Here is a 13146-nt window from a genome sequence, read left to right on the forward strand (position 1 = left end):
AAAAATGTGTGCATTATCGCTGAGGATTGTACTGTGTAAGTCTTGGTGTTCATAGGTTAGTTGCGGTTAACTAACCTCGCCAGCAAAGAATCAAGGACTTATTTAAAATGTATAAAACCTTATTTTTAACCAGTATGTATGGTAGAGTCTGTTAATACAATACAACTAGCACATATGTATGGTAGAGCATGTACTGTAATACAATATAAGTAGTACATGTGCAGTGGTTGTAGGACCCCAATCTTCCATTGAGACATTTAGATCCCGGTGCTGGGTAGGACACTTGGACGACTGGACACTAGATGCGCCAGCTCCAATATCATTGCAATTACCTTTCAGGAGAGGGAGACAATGGACATACTGTAGAACTTTGTACAGTAAAATTGTACAGTAGCCTTGAATATTATAATGATTTACAGTAGAGGGTTAGAGGTCAGGGGTCCAAGGATGGGGGCATATCCAGGGAAAGGGAATTGCCTGCATGCCTCCAACTATTTGTATTTAACTTCACATTCATTTACAGTATATATTTTCTCCATCTCCGAACGTTGTTTTTGCAGATTAATCAGATTTTAGATCATCAACTACAGATCAGATCTACAGATCTACAAGCTCACTTACTGTAAGTTAGGGGCTAGGTCTAGTGATGGGATGATGTGAAAACTCGATTATTGTGGCCAAAATAATTGGAATTAACAATGTTATTATGATATTCAAAATATGCTTAAAGCCCTTAAAATGCCACCTCCGTTAACCACTTGCACCCCAGCATCCCTATAACTACACGCTTTGCGACGCGTTGCTTGTAGATCTACTATTTTTGCCCAAAGAGATTTGGTGCAGACGGTAGAAAAAACAGTTAAAGTACAGCGCCAACTCGGGTCCAGTGTATGACATACAATTTAAAATCTCTGCGATATGATTATAGAGGGCATGCATCATATGCCACTCAGAATCAGAACTATATGGACAGCCTGAGTGGCAGACTGGGTGGCAAAACATAAAGCAGCATGAAGCATTGGAGTTAGGAGGCGCTCCTCCTCACTTCTATTGGGCAATTTAAGCTTGGATGACTACGGCAGAAGACAACTGGGGGGCAGACCTCCATTCAGAAACACCCCCACTTAGAAACATCCCCATTCAGAAATACCCCTACTGAGGTTAGGGTTAAGGTTAGGTTTAGGTGACATCTCCATTTAGAATAATGGAAGTCAATCTTCTGAATGGCAATGTTCCTGAATGGAGATGTGAAACTGCCACCTTCGCAGCTGTCTCTACAACGCCAGAAGCTACACAGAAAACTACAGTATGTAGCGTCTACAACGTCTGCTGCGTAGACGCATCGCCATGGGAACCAAAGAGTTCAGTAAAAGGGGTGGGACCTCGTCGCCGACGGCTGTTTGCTTAACGATTTTGACTGCTACAGTGATTATGTCATGGCAGCCGTAGTTCCGCCTTGTGTTGTGGTTGCGGTTGTAGAACGGGCAGCTTAAATTGCCTAATGACTCCTACTGACTCTGTTTTTTGCCACTCAGTAGGCGTTCCCGTATAACTTCCGGGTACGACAATGTCACTCGCATACCCTCTATTACGAGCGCGTTATTTGTTTTGCGATAAACGATACCATCCCATCGGTAGTTGGATGGTCGGATGGTCAGTGATGGTTTGGGCTGGTAATTGACGTTGTTGTCGTCCACGGTGACCTCTACTGGCAGAGTTGTCCAGTATTCCTCGAGAAGCAAAACCAACAAAACAACCATGGCTCTTAACTGAAACACAACACACAAAGACACAGCTTTCACTGCTTAAAACACTCCCGTGTTTAGGCAGTAAACCTTAAGGTACTCTGATGCCAAACATAATTCCTGTGGTTTGGTAGAACTCTGGGCTAAGGACACCTGGGAGTGTATAGGCCTATCTGGGCGCAAAGGAACCTGTAGCTTATACACAGAGGCCCCTTTCCCAACAAATAATTTTGGTTCTAGAACCGTTTCCGTTCTAGATTCTTGGGACCTTGGTGCTTTCACGGAACTGGCCGCGAATCGGCCTGCGTTTCCACCAGTTTTAACCAGTACCATTGTGATGTATCATGAACAGAGGGCGTTCATGTTTACAGCCTACAGATAGACACATCTTCAAATTTCAATCATCAATGGCAGTTACAGTTTCCCTAGCCTGGGATCGCTTCCAATTTCAGGCTTTTGATCCTGTCGGGAGCGGATGGCGTCCTACGTCATTTTGTAGTCAAAACGGACTGCACTTTGGCAGGAAACACCAAACCGGAATCAGTTTTAATCCAAAACAATTCCCTGGGCTCAAGGACATCATTTTAGTACCTATACCCAGTAAATTGATGGTTTTGCTTATGGTTTTGCTTATTTTTTGAAAAGTTTGTTTGTTATATCCATCTTCTTGTCCAACTCGCAGTGACTGCCAAGATTACACTCCCCTAGCATTTAGATAGTGATTGGGGAAACAAACGGGGAACCAAAACAAAGCGACACCAGTTCTGCCAACCGGTCTAGGATGCCATCCGGTCAAAACCGGATCAAACAACCTGTTTAGTAAACAAGCACCAGGCCTGGTGATGCGAGGTTACAGTTTCCCAAAGAATATATTGTGAAAATATGAAAGCTGTCAATCTGCTATGAGCTACAGAATTTCCAAAAATATGAAGCTGATTTGTGTGTTTTTGATACACATCTTACATGGTCCAACGAAAGCTTTACACGTTAACTATCAAACTACTGGGTCACTGCATTATACCCGCATATGGTTTTGGCTGGTATTTGACTCTGTCGTTGTCGTCCACGGTGATCTCTACTGGTGGAGTCGTCCAGTATTCCTCGAGAGCCAAAACCAAGGAAACAACCATGGCTGTTAACTGAAACACAACACACAAAGACACAGCTTTCACTGTCTTTCCTTAAAACTGTTCCTTTTATTTCTTATATCCAGTATTATTGTATAATTATCATGCATTGTTATTGTTAGCAGCATTGTTTGAGAGCATGCTACACCAACATTTTGCTGCTTGTACTTGAGAATCTTGAGTGCGTGTGCGTGTGTGCTTACCATCACGGTAACAAATGCAGAGATTACTCCTATGTTGACTTTGATCAGGACACTCTGATATCGTTTCAGGATTGGCCCACAGGGCTGCAGAGAGACAATCACCAAAAATGTATCATCAATATATTGATCAATACTTTGAACTCAAACACTATTTACAGGAGTCTTTTCTTTGGTTGTGGTTGACATTTGTGCAGTCAAAGTAGGGAATGAAGCTTTACTCCAGGTGAAGAAGTTTAAGTATCTCGGGGTCTTGTTCACGAATGAGAGAAAGGGAAAGACGGAGAAGGAGATCAGCCGGAGACAGGAGCGGTTTTGCAGTCGCTAAATCTCACTGTTGTGAAGAAAAAAAGAGTTGAGCCGGAAGGCAAAGCTCTCTGTCTACCGAGCAATCTTCGTTCCGACTCTCACCTATGGTCATGAAGTGTGGGTCATGATGACCGAAAGTATAAGGTCGCGGGTGCAAGCGTCCGAAATGGGTTTCCTCAGACGGGTGGCTGGTATCTCCCTTAGAGATAGGGTGAGAAGTTCAGTCACCCGAGAGAGACTTGGAGTATAGAACCACTGCTCCTACACTACCAGTAGTAGTACCAGTCCAAGAACATCAAACGGATCAGGACCCATGGCTGGGTCAAAAGACTCAGTACCAAGGGAGGCATCGAGTTCATTCTGCGCCGCATGTTGAAGGGAAGAAAATCTCTCTCGCACTGAAAGTGTCAAATGGGAAAGACGCGAAAGGAGTCAGATTAGGTGGTTCGGGCATCTAGTACGGATGCCTCCCGAGCGCATTCTTAGGAAGGTCCTCGATGCACATCCCGCTGAGAGGAGACCACGTGGCAGACCAAAGACCAGGTGGAAGGATTACATCTCCAAACTGGCTTGGGAATGCCTTGGTATACTCCCTGAGGGAGTGGAGGAAGTTGCTCGGGATAAGGAAATCTGGAGGTCTCAGTTGGAACTGTTACCCCCGCGACCCGAATCTGGATAAGCGGTTGAAGATGGATGGAGGGATATGGGTGTGTGAGTGCGTGCGTGTGTGCGTGCGTGCGTGCGTGCGTGCGTGTTACCTTTTTATACACCCAGATGCTTGGTGGTTGCTCAATCACACGTACACAAGGTTCTTCTGTGGAGGAATTAACACTAGAGACAGACAGACAGACAGACAGACAGACAGACAGACAGACAGACAGACAGACAGGTTAGATTGAAGCTGTATACTCTAGTCTAGATATGTATGATTGTTGATTAAGAGAGAAAGACAGAATGTACCAGAGACAGGATGCAGGAATTTTGTCCATCCAGTCTGCATGACTCGTCAAACCACAGCAGTGATCCTGACAGACAGACAGACAGACAGACAGACAGACAGACAGACAGACAGACAGACAGACAGACAGACAGACAGACAGACACACATACAGATTGGCAAGCAGGTAGACAAGCAGCATCGGAGTGTTAACATTTGTTTTGTTAATCATTTTATGACATTATCCTTTTTAGAAATCAGTTTAGTCCCAGGCAGCTTTAAAACACATGACATATGGTATTCGTTAGTAGTCTCAGTTGAGTTGATTAGTTACAGAAATGTCAGCCAGGCCTGATGAGCAGGTGACTGATGAGCTCAGGTCAGACTATAGGAGAGGTTCATTACCGATGCCTGGAGTTTGTAAAGTTCTGTCTGGACCTGTGGATCGGCCTCGTAGAGGGGGGTCATGTTGCGAAACCTGGCCTCCAACTCACTGTCCATCTACAGTAGAATACAATAGAGTTCAATGACATAAACTCACTTCCATCTACAGTAGAATAAGATAGAGTTCTTTTTTTTAAGATTTGTTTTGGGGTCTTTTTTACGGCTTTATTTGATAGGATAGTAGATTGACAGGAAATGGGGAGAGAGATGGGGAATGACATGGGGCAGCGACACCAGCAGGCCTAGTATATGTGGTATGCGCCTGGATCACTAGGCCAGCAGGCTCCCCCGAATATAAGTTTATAAGTTCAAATGGTAAGACCTTATATTAAGGTTACAGATCTAACTACTTGAACCCTGGCATCGCTATTCTGTGGGGAACATTTGCTGAAAATAGCAGATCTACAAGCTCACAATGCATCGCACTGTGATGCATAGCCTAGTTTGTACAGTAGATCTGCTATTTTTGCAGACAAGATTTGGTGTAGACAGAAAAAAAGCATGTTCTATTAAGCAATAATAATACAAGTAGAGTGAAGCCAAATTCCTGAAACGCCCAATAATTATTGCTCTTATCGTGCAGATGACTGCAATTAGCAACACGATACAGTATATCCATTAATGAAACAAAAAACATTATTGTAACAGCCTTTGCTTTCCATTTAATTCAGCCTTGGGTTGTCATCAGATAAGTTTCACAAAAGAGAAGAAGAGTGTTCTAATCATAGACTATAACATAAGATGGAAGGAACTAAACCCATTAGTTTGCCCCCATGTTGGGTATAGCCATCATGCCAACATGGCATGATGGCTAACCCTTTATTTATTAAATGAACATCAGGTATTGAAGAAGAATTCTGCAGCTTTAAAGAGCAGGAGTCGCCCCCTACTGATCATTAGCGAGAACGTAAATTTATATTGGCAGGCTGGCAGCATTATTCAGGCCGGAACAAGCCTCCAGCAATTTATTTTAAATGACCATAAGCTTACTGCTTGGTTCCAATGAGGTGGCGTTTTATACAACAAGGAATATTAATGCATTCCAATGGGGAGTTTTATACAACAAAGAACTTTGATGCATTGGAGAGTTTTATAAAACAAAGGCGGAAGGCGGGGGAGAGGGGAGGGGGGGAGACTTGCAATTCAAACAGTTTATATTATTGTCAGTTATTTAGTCAATCTATTTAGATCTGAGGTAACGAACCACAGACAGACAGGCTAGCTGGCAGAGAGACAGAACGGTAGACAGGAAGACAGGTATACAGCCAGGCATGCAGGTAGGTAGACAGACAGGCATGCAGGCAGACAGACCGACTAAGACATACAGACATACAGTTTCAGATAGATTTTTACACATAAACACACAGACAGTCTTTTCAGAAAGACCCATTTAACAGACAGACAGAAGGACAAACAGACAGAGAGACAGACGGTTACCTTTGCTTGATCTTGGATCAGTGGAGATGCCACGACCATCAGAGCAACAAATGCCACAAACATCACAGTTGAATACTGAAGAGACAGTTACACCAGTTAAAGACACACCCACAACCAGTGGTGTAAAGTAACTATAAGTATATTTAGTATATTTATTATTTAAAAGGTACTTTACCTTACTTTAGTGTTTCCATTTTACATTTCTACCCCACTATATCAAATATTGTGCCTTTTTTTTTTTTTACTTCACTACAGTTAATAAAATAAATAATTTTGATACTAGTCAATTCAGCTATTCTAAAATAAGACGATCTACAAGGTCACAACGCTACATGTTTGAGTCAGGATCCCCCATAAGATTTGTGATAAACAATAATGTAATTGATGTCCTTGACATGAATGTGTTTGAGAACCACTAACGGACACCCTCTCCTGTATATTGCTTAAAGGATAATTCCGTAGTAAATCACTTTTTTACCTTGTTTTCCTGTGATTTAGTCTTCCAAAAACTCTGTGCTCTGTTTTTTTTTTTTTTTTTTCATTTTTTTTCTTCAAAAAAGCATTCTTAAGTCAATTTCGGCCGAGCCGCAAAAGGCTTGTATGTACAGGTCACACCGGCAGCCTTGGGCCATAGGCAATTCCGCGTATTTACATCGCTCCTAAATCCACTTTTTCTGTACTTCTCTGCTGTTTATAAACACACTGATGAGCTAACAGAAGTTACTCCATGGTAATGTTATTGTTGAGATCTGCCGTAAAACGGATCACTCACGTTCGAAATCTCGTCTAGATTCGGAAGTATCGCGAGACGAGATTTAGAACGTGACGGAACCGTTTTACGGCCAATTCACAACATTGATGTACTGCAGCAGTACAATGCTGTTGCTACTATAACAGTGTGTGTATAGAGGGCCGATATGAGATGAAAAAGTGGATTTTAATGCGGAATTGCTTATGGCCCAAGTTGTGAGCTGTACAAACCACCTGCAAAACTGTCTCTTGCATTGAGTCATGATTGTGGTTTCCACAGCCCTGTTACATTTCTGACACACCTCGTATGACCAAACACGCAAGGCCGGTTATTAGGGCTGACCTACTGTAGATTAGTCAACTAATCGTTCGAGGGAGTCTTTAGTCAACTAACAATTCCCCGAATAATGATTTTTCATTACATTTTTTGCATGGTTCAACTGAGAGATTGGCCTGATTTGTTAGGAGAAATTGGGAAAAATGGGGATATATATATTATTATTTATTATTTATATCCTATTAATCTAATAGCCTACACACTTTTTAACATGCTTTCTGGTTTGGAACCTAGGCTAGCTACATCACAGTCCCACTAGTGATGCTATCTAAGAATAGGTCAGTGCCCGTGCAGACACATAATTGCCATATTTGATGTATGCGTCAACAAGCAACAGCTGGTCACAGAGGCACAGACCTCCACTCTGCAGTGCTCTAACTGGACTGGAGTCTAATTTCTCTCCAAAAGCCCTTGAATATGATTAAAGATTACTGTGATTATGGCAAGCTCACATTTCATTTTCGTAACATTACTTAATTTCACTAGCCCCTAAAAAAAATCTTTAGTCGGGGACAGCCCTCGTTTATATCAAGGTAACCTGTCCGATAGTGATCGTTTCAGGCCGTAAGTTGCCATAGTAACAGACACAGACCTTGTGTGATTTCATCTCATATGGAAGAAAGAACTTCTTTGTCCTAATTTGGCGGGGAGAGGGAGATCCCTGTGAGGATGTCCTGGTGAGCGTCAAGTGTAGCGCCCATGTTACAGTGAGTGTAGTAGCCCATGATTATTGTGTGTGTGTGTGTGTGAGTGTGTGAGTGTGTGTGTGTGTGTGTGAGTGTGTGTGTGTGTGTGTGTGTGTGTGTGTGTGTGTGTGTGTGTGTGTGTGTGTGTGTGTGTGTGTGTGTGTGTGTGTGTGTGTGTGTGTGTGTGTGCGCGCGCCTTACCAGTATCAGCAGTGCTTTGACATCTTTAACGGAGGCACAGATTCCCAGTACAGACAGGATCACGTTGATTGGACCAAATATTCTTAGAACCAGTATGCCATGACCTCTGCTCCACTTGGCTGACTGGGATGGAGAGACACAAATGGAAGGGGGGGTTTGAAGAGAGACAGAGAGAGAGAGAGAGAGAGAGAGAGAGAGAGAGAGAGAGAGAGAGAGAGAGAGAGATTGAGAGAGAAGGAGGTATGTGGGAAATAGAGGATAACAGAAAGAGGGATATTAATGAATACAAAAAGATGATGTGCTGCAACTATCGCATGCTTGCACACGCACGCACGCACGCACGCACGCACGCACGCACGCACGCACGCACGCACGCACGCACGCACGCACGCACGCACGCACGCACGCACGCACGCACGCACGCACGCACGCACGCACGCACACACACACACACACACACACACACACACACACACACACACACACACACACACACACACACACACACACACACACACACACACACACACACACACACACACACACACACACACACACACACACACACACACGTAGGTATAGTCACCTCGGGTGGTGTTTGGTCGTCTGCATCATAGGAGAATCCCACTGCAATCATCAGCACGCCAAACACCTGAACACACAGTAGAACAAGTGGTTCTCACACTTCTTCATGCCAATCCATCCATCCATCCATCTTCGACCGCTTATCCGGAATCGGGTCGCGGGGGTAACAGTTCCAACTGAGACTTCCAGATTTCCTTATCCTGCGCAACTTCCTCCACTCCCTCTGGGAGTATACCGAGGCGTTCCCAGGCCAGTTTGGATATATAATCCTTCCATCTGGTCTTAGGTCTGCCACGGGGTCTCCAGTGGGACGTGCATCGAGGACCTTCCTAGGAAGGCGCTCGGGGGGCATCCGTACTAGATGCCCGAACCACCTAAGCTGACTCCTTTATAAGTGAAGGAGCAGCGGCCCCAAAATGGAGGGGGAGAGGTGGTCTTTTGTCTTGAATACCTAATACCTACCTATATACCTTGAATAACTTCCACTGTTAGGAAACATCCCAAATTACTGGGAAATCTGTACATTTTTACTGATATATCTTTTAGTTTGCCTAGAGGGGAGCAAATGTAAAAAGTGTCTCAGTTTGCCCCAGTCTCCCCTTAGATTTTTAGCTGTTACACCCCCCTGCCCCCCCTCCACCCCTAAACATGGTTTAGGGGTGGAGGGGGTTAGCTGTTGCACCCCCCTAAACGTGGTTAAATATCTGAAAACACACATTGACATGAATCCAAAATACACTGATGATTGTGCTGTTTAACAATGAAACTATATGGAATCCATGAAAAGACTGTGGGGGTCCCTGCTTCATCTCTCTCTCAACTAGGGGTTCTTGGCCTGAAAACGTTGAAGACTCCTGATCTAAACACAACACCCCCTTAACCATATAGCATCCATATTATGGGGGGAACATTACCCAAAAAATAGCAGATCAAGTACAGAGACAACTCAGGTCCAGTCTGGAGTGTTTAAGTGGTTACAACCTGTATTATAGTATTATGTACAGTATAAGAGCTATTTGGATTTGTAAGATGTGTGTCATTGATTGATTCCCAAACATAAGGAGCAACGTGTGTAATAGCGTGAAGGGCACACCAACACACAACAATGGTTTCCAAATAAGGAACGAGCTTATTTTAAGGGACAGTTGGCAGCCTTAACTACAGTAGCTACAACACAATACAACACATACTACCAGTGGTGACTTACGTAAAAGTACCAATACCACAATATAAGTAAAAGTACTCATTATGCTGCACAATGTCCCATTTCACAAGTTTCCAAATAATCCTTTGAAGATATCACGATCTACAAGCTCACAACAAAACACGTTGCGAGACTGTAGACTGCAGAGTACTGTATTAAGGTCTGAAGTGGTTAATGTATGTTTTACAAACTTGTAACTCAAGTTTTCAAATAATTATAGTGAAGTCAAAAAGACAATATTTGCCTCTGAGATTTAGTAGAGATACTCTAATACCCCCAAATTGTACTTAAAGGTGATACACCATCCATTTAAAAAGTATTTATGTCATATTGTTTATGTCCCAATATGTTTCAAAAGGTTTGAGGCTAAATTACCACTCCTGAATAGAGAGCCTCTCTCATTTTTTTTTCTTCAAAAACGGCCGTCGATGACGTCATCGACGGCAGCAAATCTAGACAGCCTGTTTTGAGAACCCGTGGGATGCTTTTAACCTCCGCCTTCCCAAAACCAGAGAAAGACACAACGGTCATAAATGGGACTTTGAGGATAGAAGGTGCTAGTGCGACCCCAAAAAAAGATTTTAAAATAGGAAAAGTGAAATTTCATGGTGTATCACCTTTAAAAGAACAATACTTGATTACATGAACTTAACTTAACTAAACAATGGAACCCATTAGACCACATTACAACACAGTAAATGGCAACAGTGTCGCACAAACAGTGACAGGTAAAAACAGCAAAAGCTAAACCACATCTGGTGCAAGAAACCAGCTAACCACATCTGGTAACCAGCTTTTCAAAACTAGGCTATTCATTAACTTACTTAGAAACATTGCCAATACTAGTTAGTTCTTATAACGAAATAAGTGACTGACTACATGTAGGCCCAAGAGTTGTAACACTGAGTGTACACATTAGTTCTGATCTCATTTACCCATCTGTATGAATCCATTTGTGCAATCTATCAAAGTGTACAATATGGAAATGGCTTTCAGGTGAGTTAGATGTTTAACAACAGCTAGACCCACAACAAAGAGATTCTAAAATAACGGTACGTTGTTCTTACCAGCAGTAGGATGTTGAGGCCCACAGATAAACTTATCACGAACCTGTGACACTTTGCCATGAATCCAAACTCTCCAAACACCTTCTACTGGGACTGAAGGAAAACAACAGTGGTAGCTACTATATCTGTACGGAGGTGTGTGTGTGTGTGTGTGTGTGTGTGTGTGTGTGTGTGTGTGTGTGTGTGTGTGTGTGTGTGTGTGTGCTGTTGTACATTGTTTAAACATGATCTCAGTGTTTGGTTAGGCAGAGAGAACATGACCAATTTAGGAAGACTGGAAGAGAGAGAGAGGGGGAGAGTGAGAGGAGAGGAATGTGTGTGTGTGTGTGTGTGTGTGTGTGTGTGTGTGTGTGTGTGTGTGTGTGTGTGTGAGCGCGAGAGAGAGAGAGAGAGAGAGAGAGAGAGAGAGAGAGAGAGAGAGAGAGAGAGAGAGATTCCATCTGTTTTAGCCATTAGCTGTCATTAGCAGACTATTTAACCAACCTCCAACTTCTCCCACCCCCATCCTGTCATTTCAGGGGGGAAAATAATAATAAAATAAGGAGTGATTAATGAATGTAGGCCTACTGTATGTTTACAAAGTGTTGATCTAAAATCTGATTATAAGCTGCAAAAAACATTCAGAGGCGGAGGAAATGCATTGTGAGGTTAAATGCACAAGCTAGGGGGTGATAACCCCAAATGACGCCCTTGGGTAAAGTACATCGAAGCACCCATGAGTTCCCAGACGTTTCCATGCCAAGGACTGTCAGAACTGAATGTCATGCTAATTTATGTGAAGTCCATAGACTTTTTTAAACCTGTATGCTCTGTTTTACTGCTGTTCAGCACTCATGTTTTGAAAAGTGCTATATCAAAAATCAATCAATAAATAGAGTTATTAAGGACCCAAATAACCATTGACACGTTTCAGCACAACTAGCTACTGTAGGGGGGCAGAACGCAGCACTTCTTCACAGCATATCTGCAGTATTCTTCTCCTAGTATTATGAGACAGTTGTAGCTGAGGTCACATGATCATGCACTTCAGCTCACTGCTCTAGCTGACTCTAAAAAAATAAAAAATCACATACAGCTGATTAGTCTAATCAGCTGTGTGTGTCTCAGTCAGTGGGCTTTGCCCCCTGAATGTGCACACACCCAGTAATGTTTGTAAACAACAAACCTGATTGCTGCTTCCCTATTGTTAAACGGCTGAAAGGAGGAATTCACCCCCAAAATGTTTTTTTCCTATTGATTACTCATGCCATGGAGACTTGAGTTCAATTATATATATATATATATATATATATTATATATATATATATATATATATATATGTCACGGTTTGTTAGAGAAACAGGACGGTCGAGAAACGGAGCACTCGTCGTGCAGCACGGGGCGGAACGGAGCCGCTCGATTGTCCACGACATTGCAAGCGGCGCGCAGGCCAGCGGACCTTGCCGCGCGGCCGACGGAGCGCCGCGCGAGTTACGAAGCCGTGGTGAATGCAATCGTTATATTTATGCCCAGGCCGTAAGGCCTGGGCAAGCCCACGATAAACGCCCTGTCCAAGTGACTACAATGGAGCTAATGGCTAAGCTAGGCTAGGCTAGGCTAGGCTAGGCTAGTAAATAAAGTCGCAAATAGAGTCGCAAACGAGTGACGTCAGCGCCTTCACTAGTGAATGGCTGTCGTCGCCACCTGGTGGTGATTGGTGTGTGGTGAACGACAAAACAAGCGCTCTTACATAGAACGTCCTGAGTTACCCAAACATCCGGTAACATATATATATATATATATATATATATATTCTTTTTTTTTGTTGTATTTGTCGCATTCCTAAGACAATAATTTGATACAATAAATGTAATGGGACAAATACAAAACAATATGATTGAACTAAAGTCTCCATCAATAGAAAAAAAGGCATTTTGGGGGTGAACTACTCCTTTAAAGGAGGACTTCACCCATTGTCAACCCATCTACAATTGGTCCTCACTATCAAAAAGATTCTGATTCTAAACATGGAGTCAGGACACTTCAAGTTGTAGTTGGCACAGGCTTCCTTTATTGGGGCCATTATGTCACTCGAACCAATTAAGTAGTGACTCACCTCACCACTTCTCACATCAATA

General features: G+C 43.0%; 1 protein-coding gene across 1 annotated transcript; it reads right to left on the bottom strand.

Annotated features, from left to right (window-relative positions):
- Positions 1-1372: 1372 nt before the first annotated feature.
- LOC308309026 (tetraspanin-8-like) lies at positions 1373-11223 on the bottom strand. Its single transcript, XM_080754481.1, has 9 exons — positions 11030-11223; positions 8760-8825; positions 8174-8296; positions 6200-6274; positions 4724-4819; positions 4342-4406; positions 4140-4212; positions 3076-3159; positions 1373-2884 (listed from the first exon to the last, which is right to left on the bottom strand). Exons 1-9 carry the CDS (start codon positions 11087-11089, stop codon positions 2753-2755), a joined length of 774 nt encoding a protein of 257 aa, XP_080610607.1. The 5' UTR covers positions 11090-11223; the 3' UTR covers positions 1373-2752.
- Positions 11224-13146: the final 1923 nt, after the last annotated feature.

The sequence above is a fragment of the Nannobrachium achirus genome (assembly GCF_963921795.1).
Source record: "Nannobrachium achirus genome assembly, chromosome: 23".
Taxonomy (NCBI): Eukaryota; Metazoa; Chordata; class Actinopteri; order Myctophiformes; family Myctophidae; genus Nannobrachium; species Nannobrachium achirus.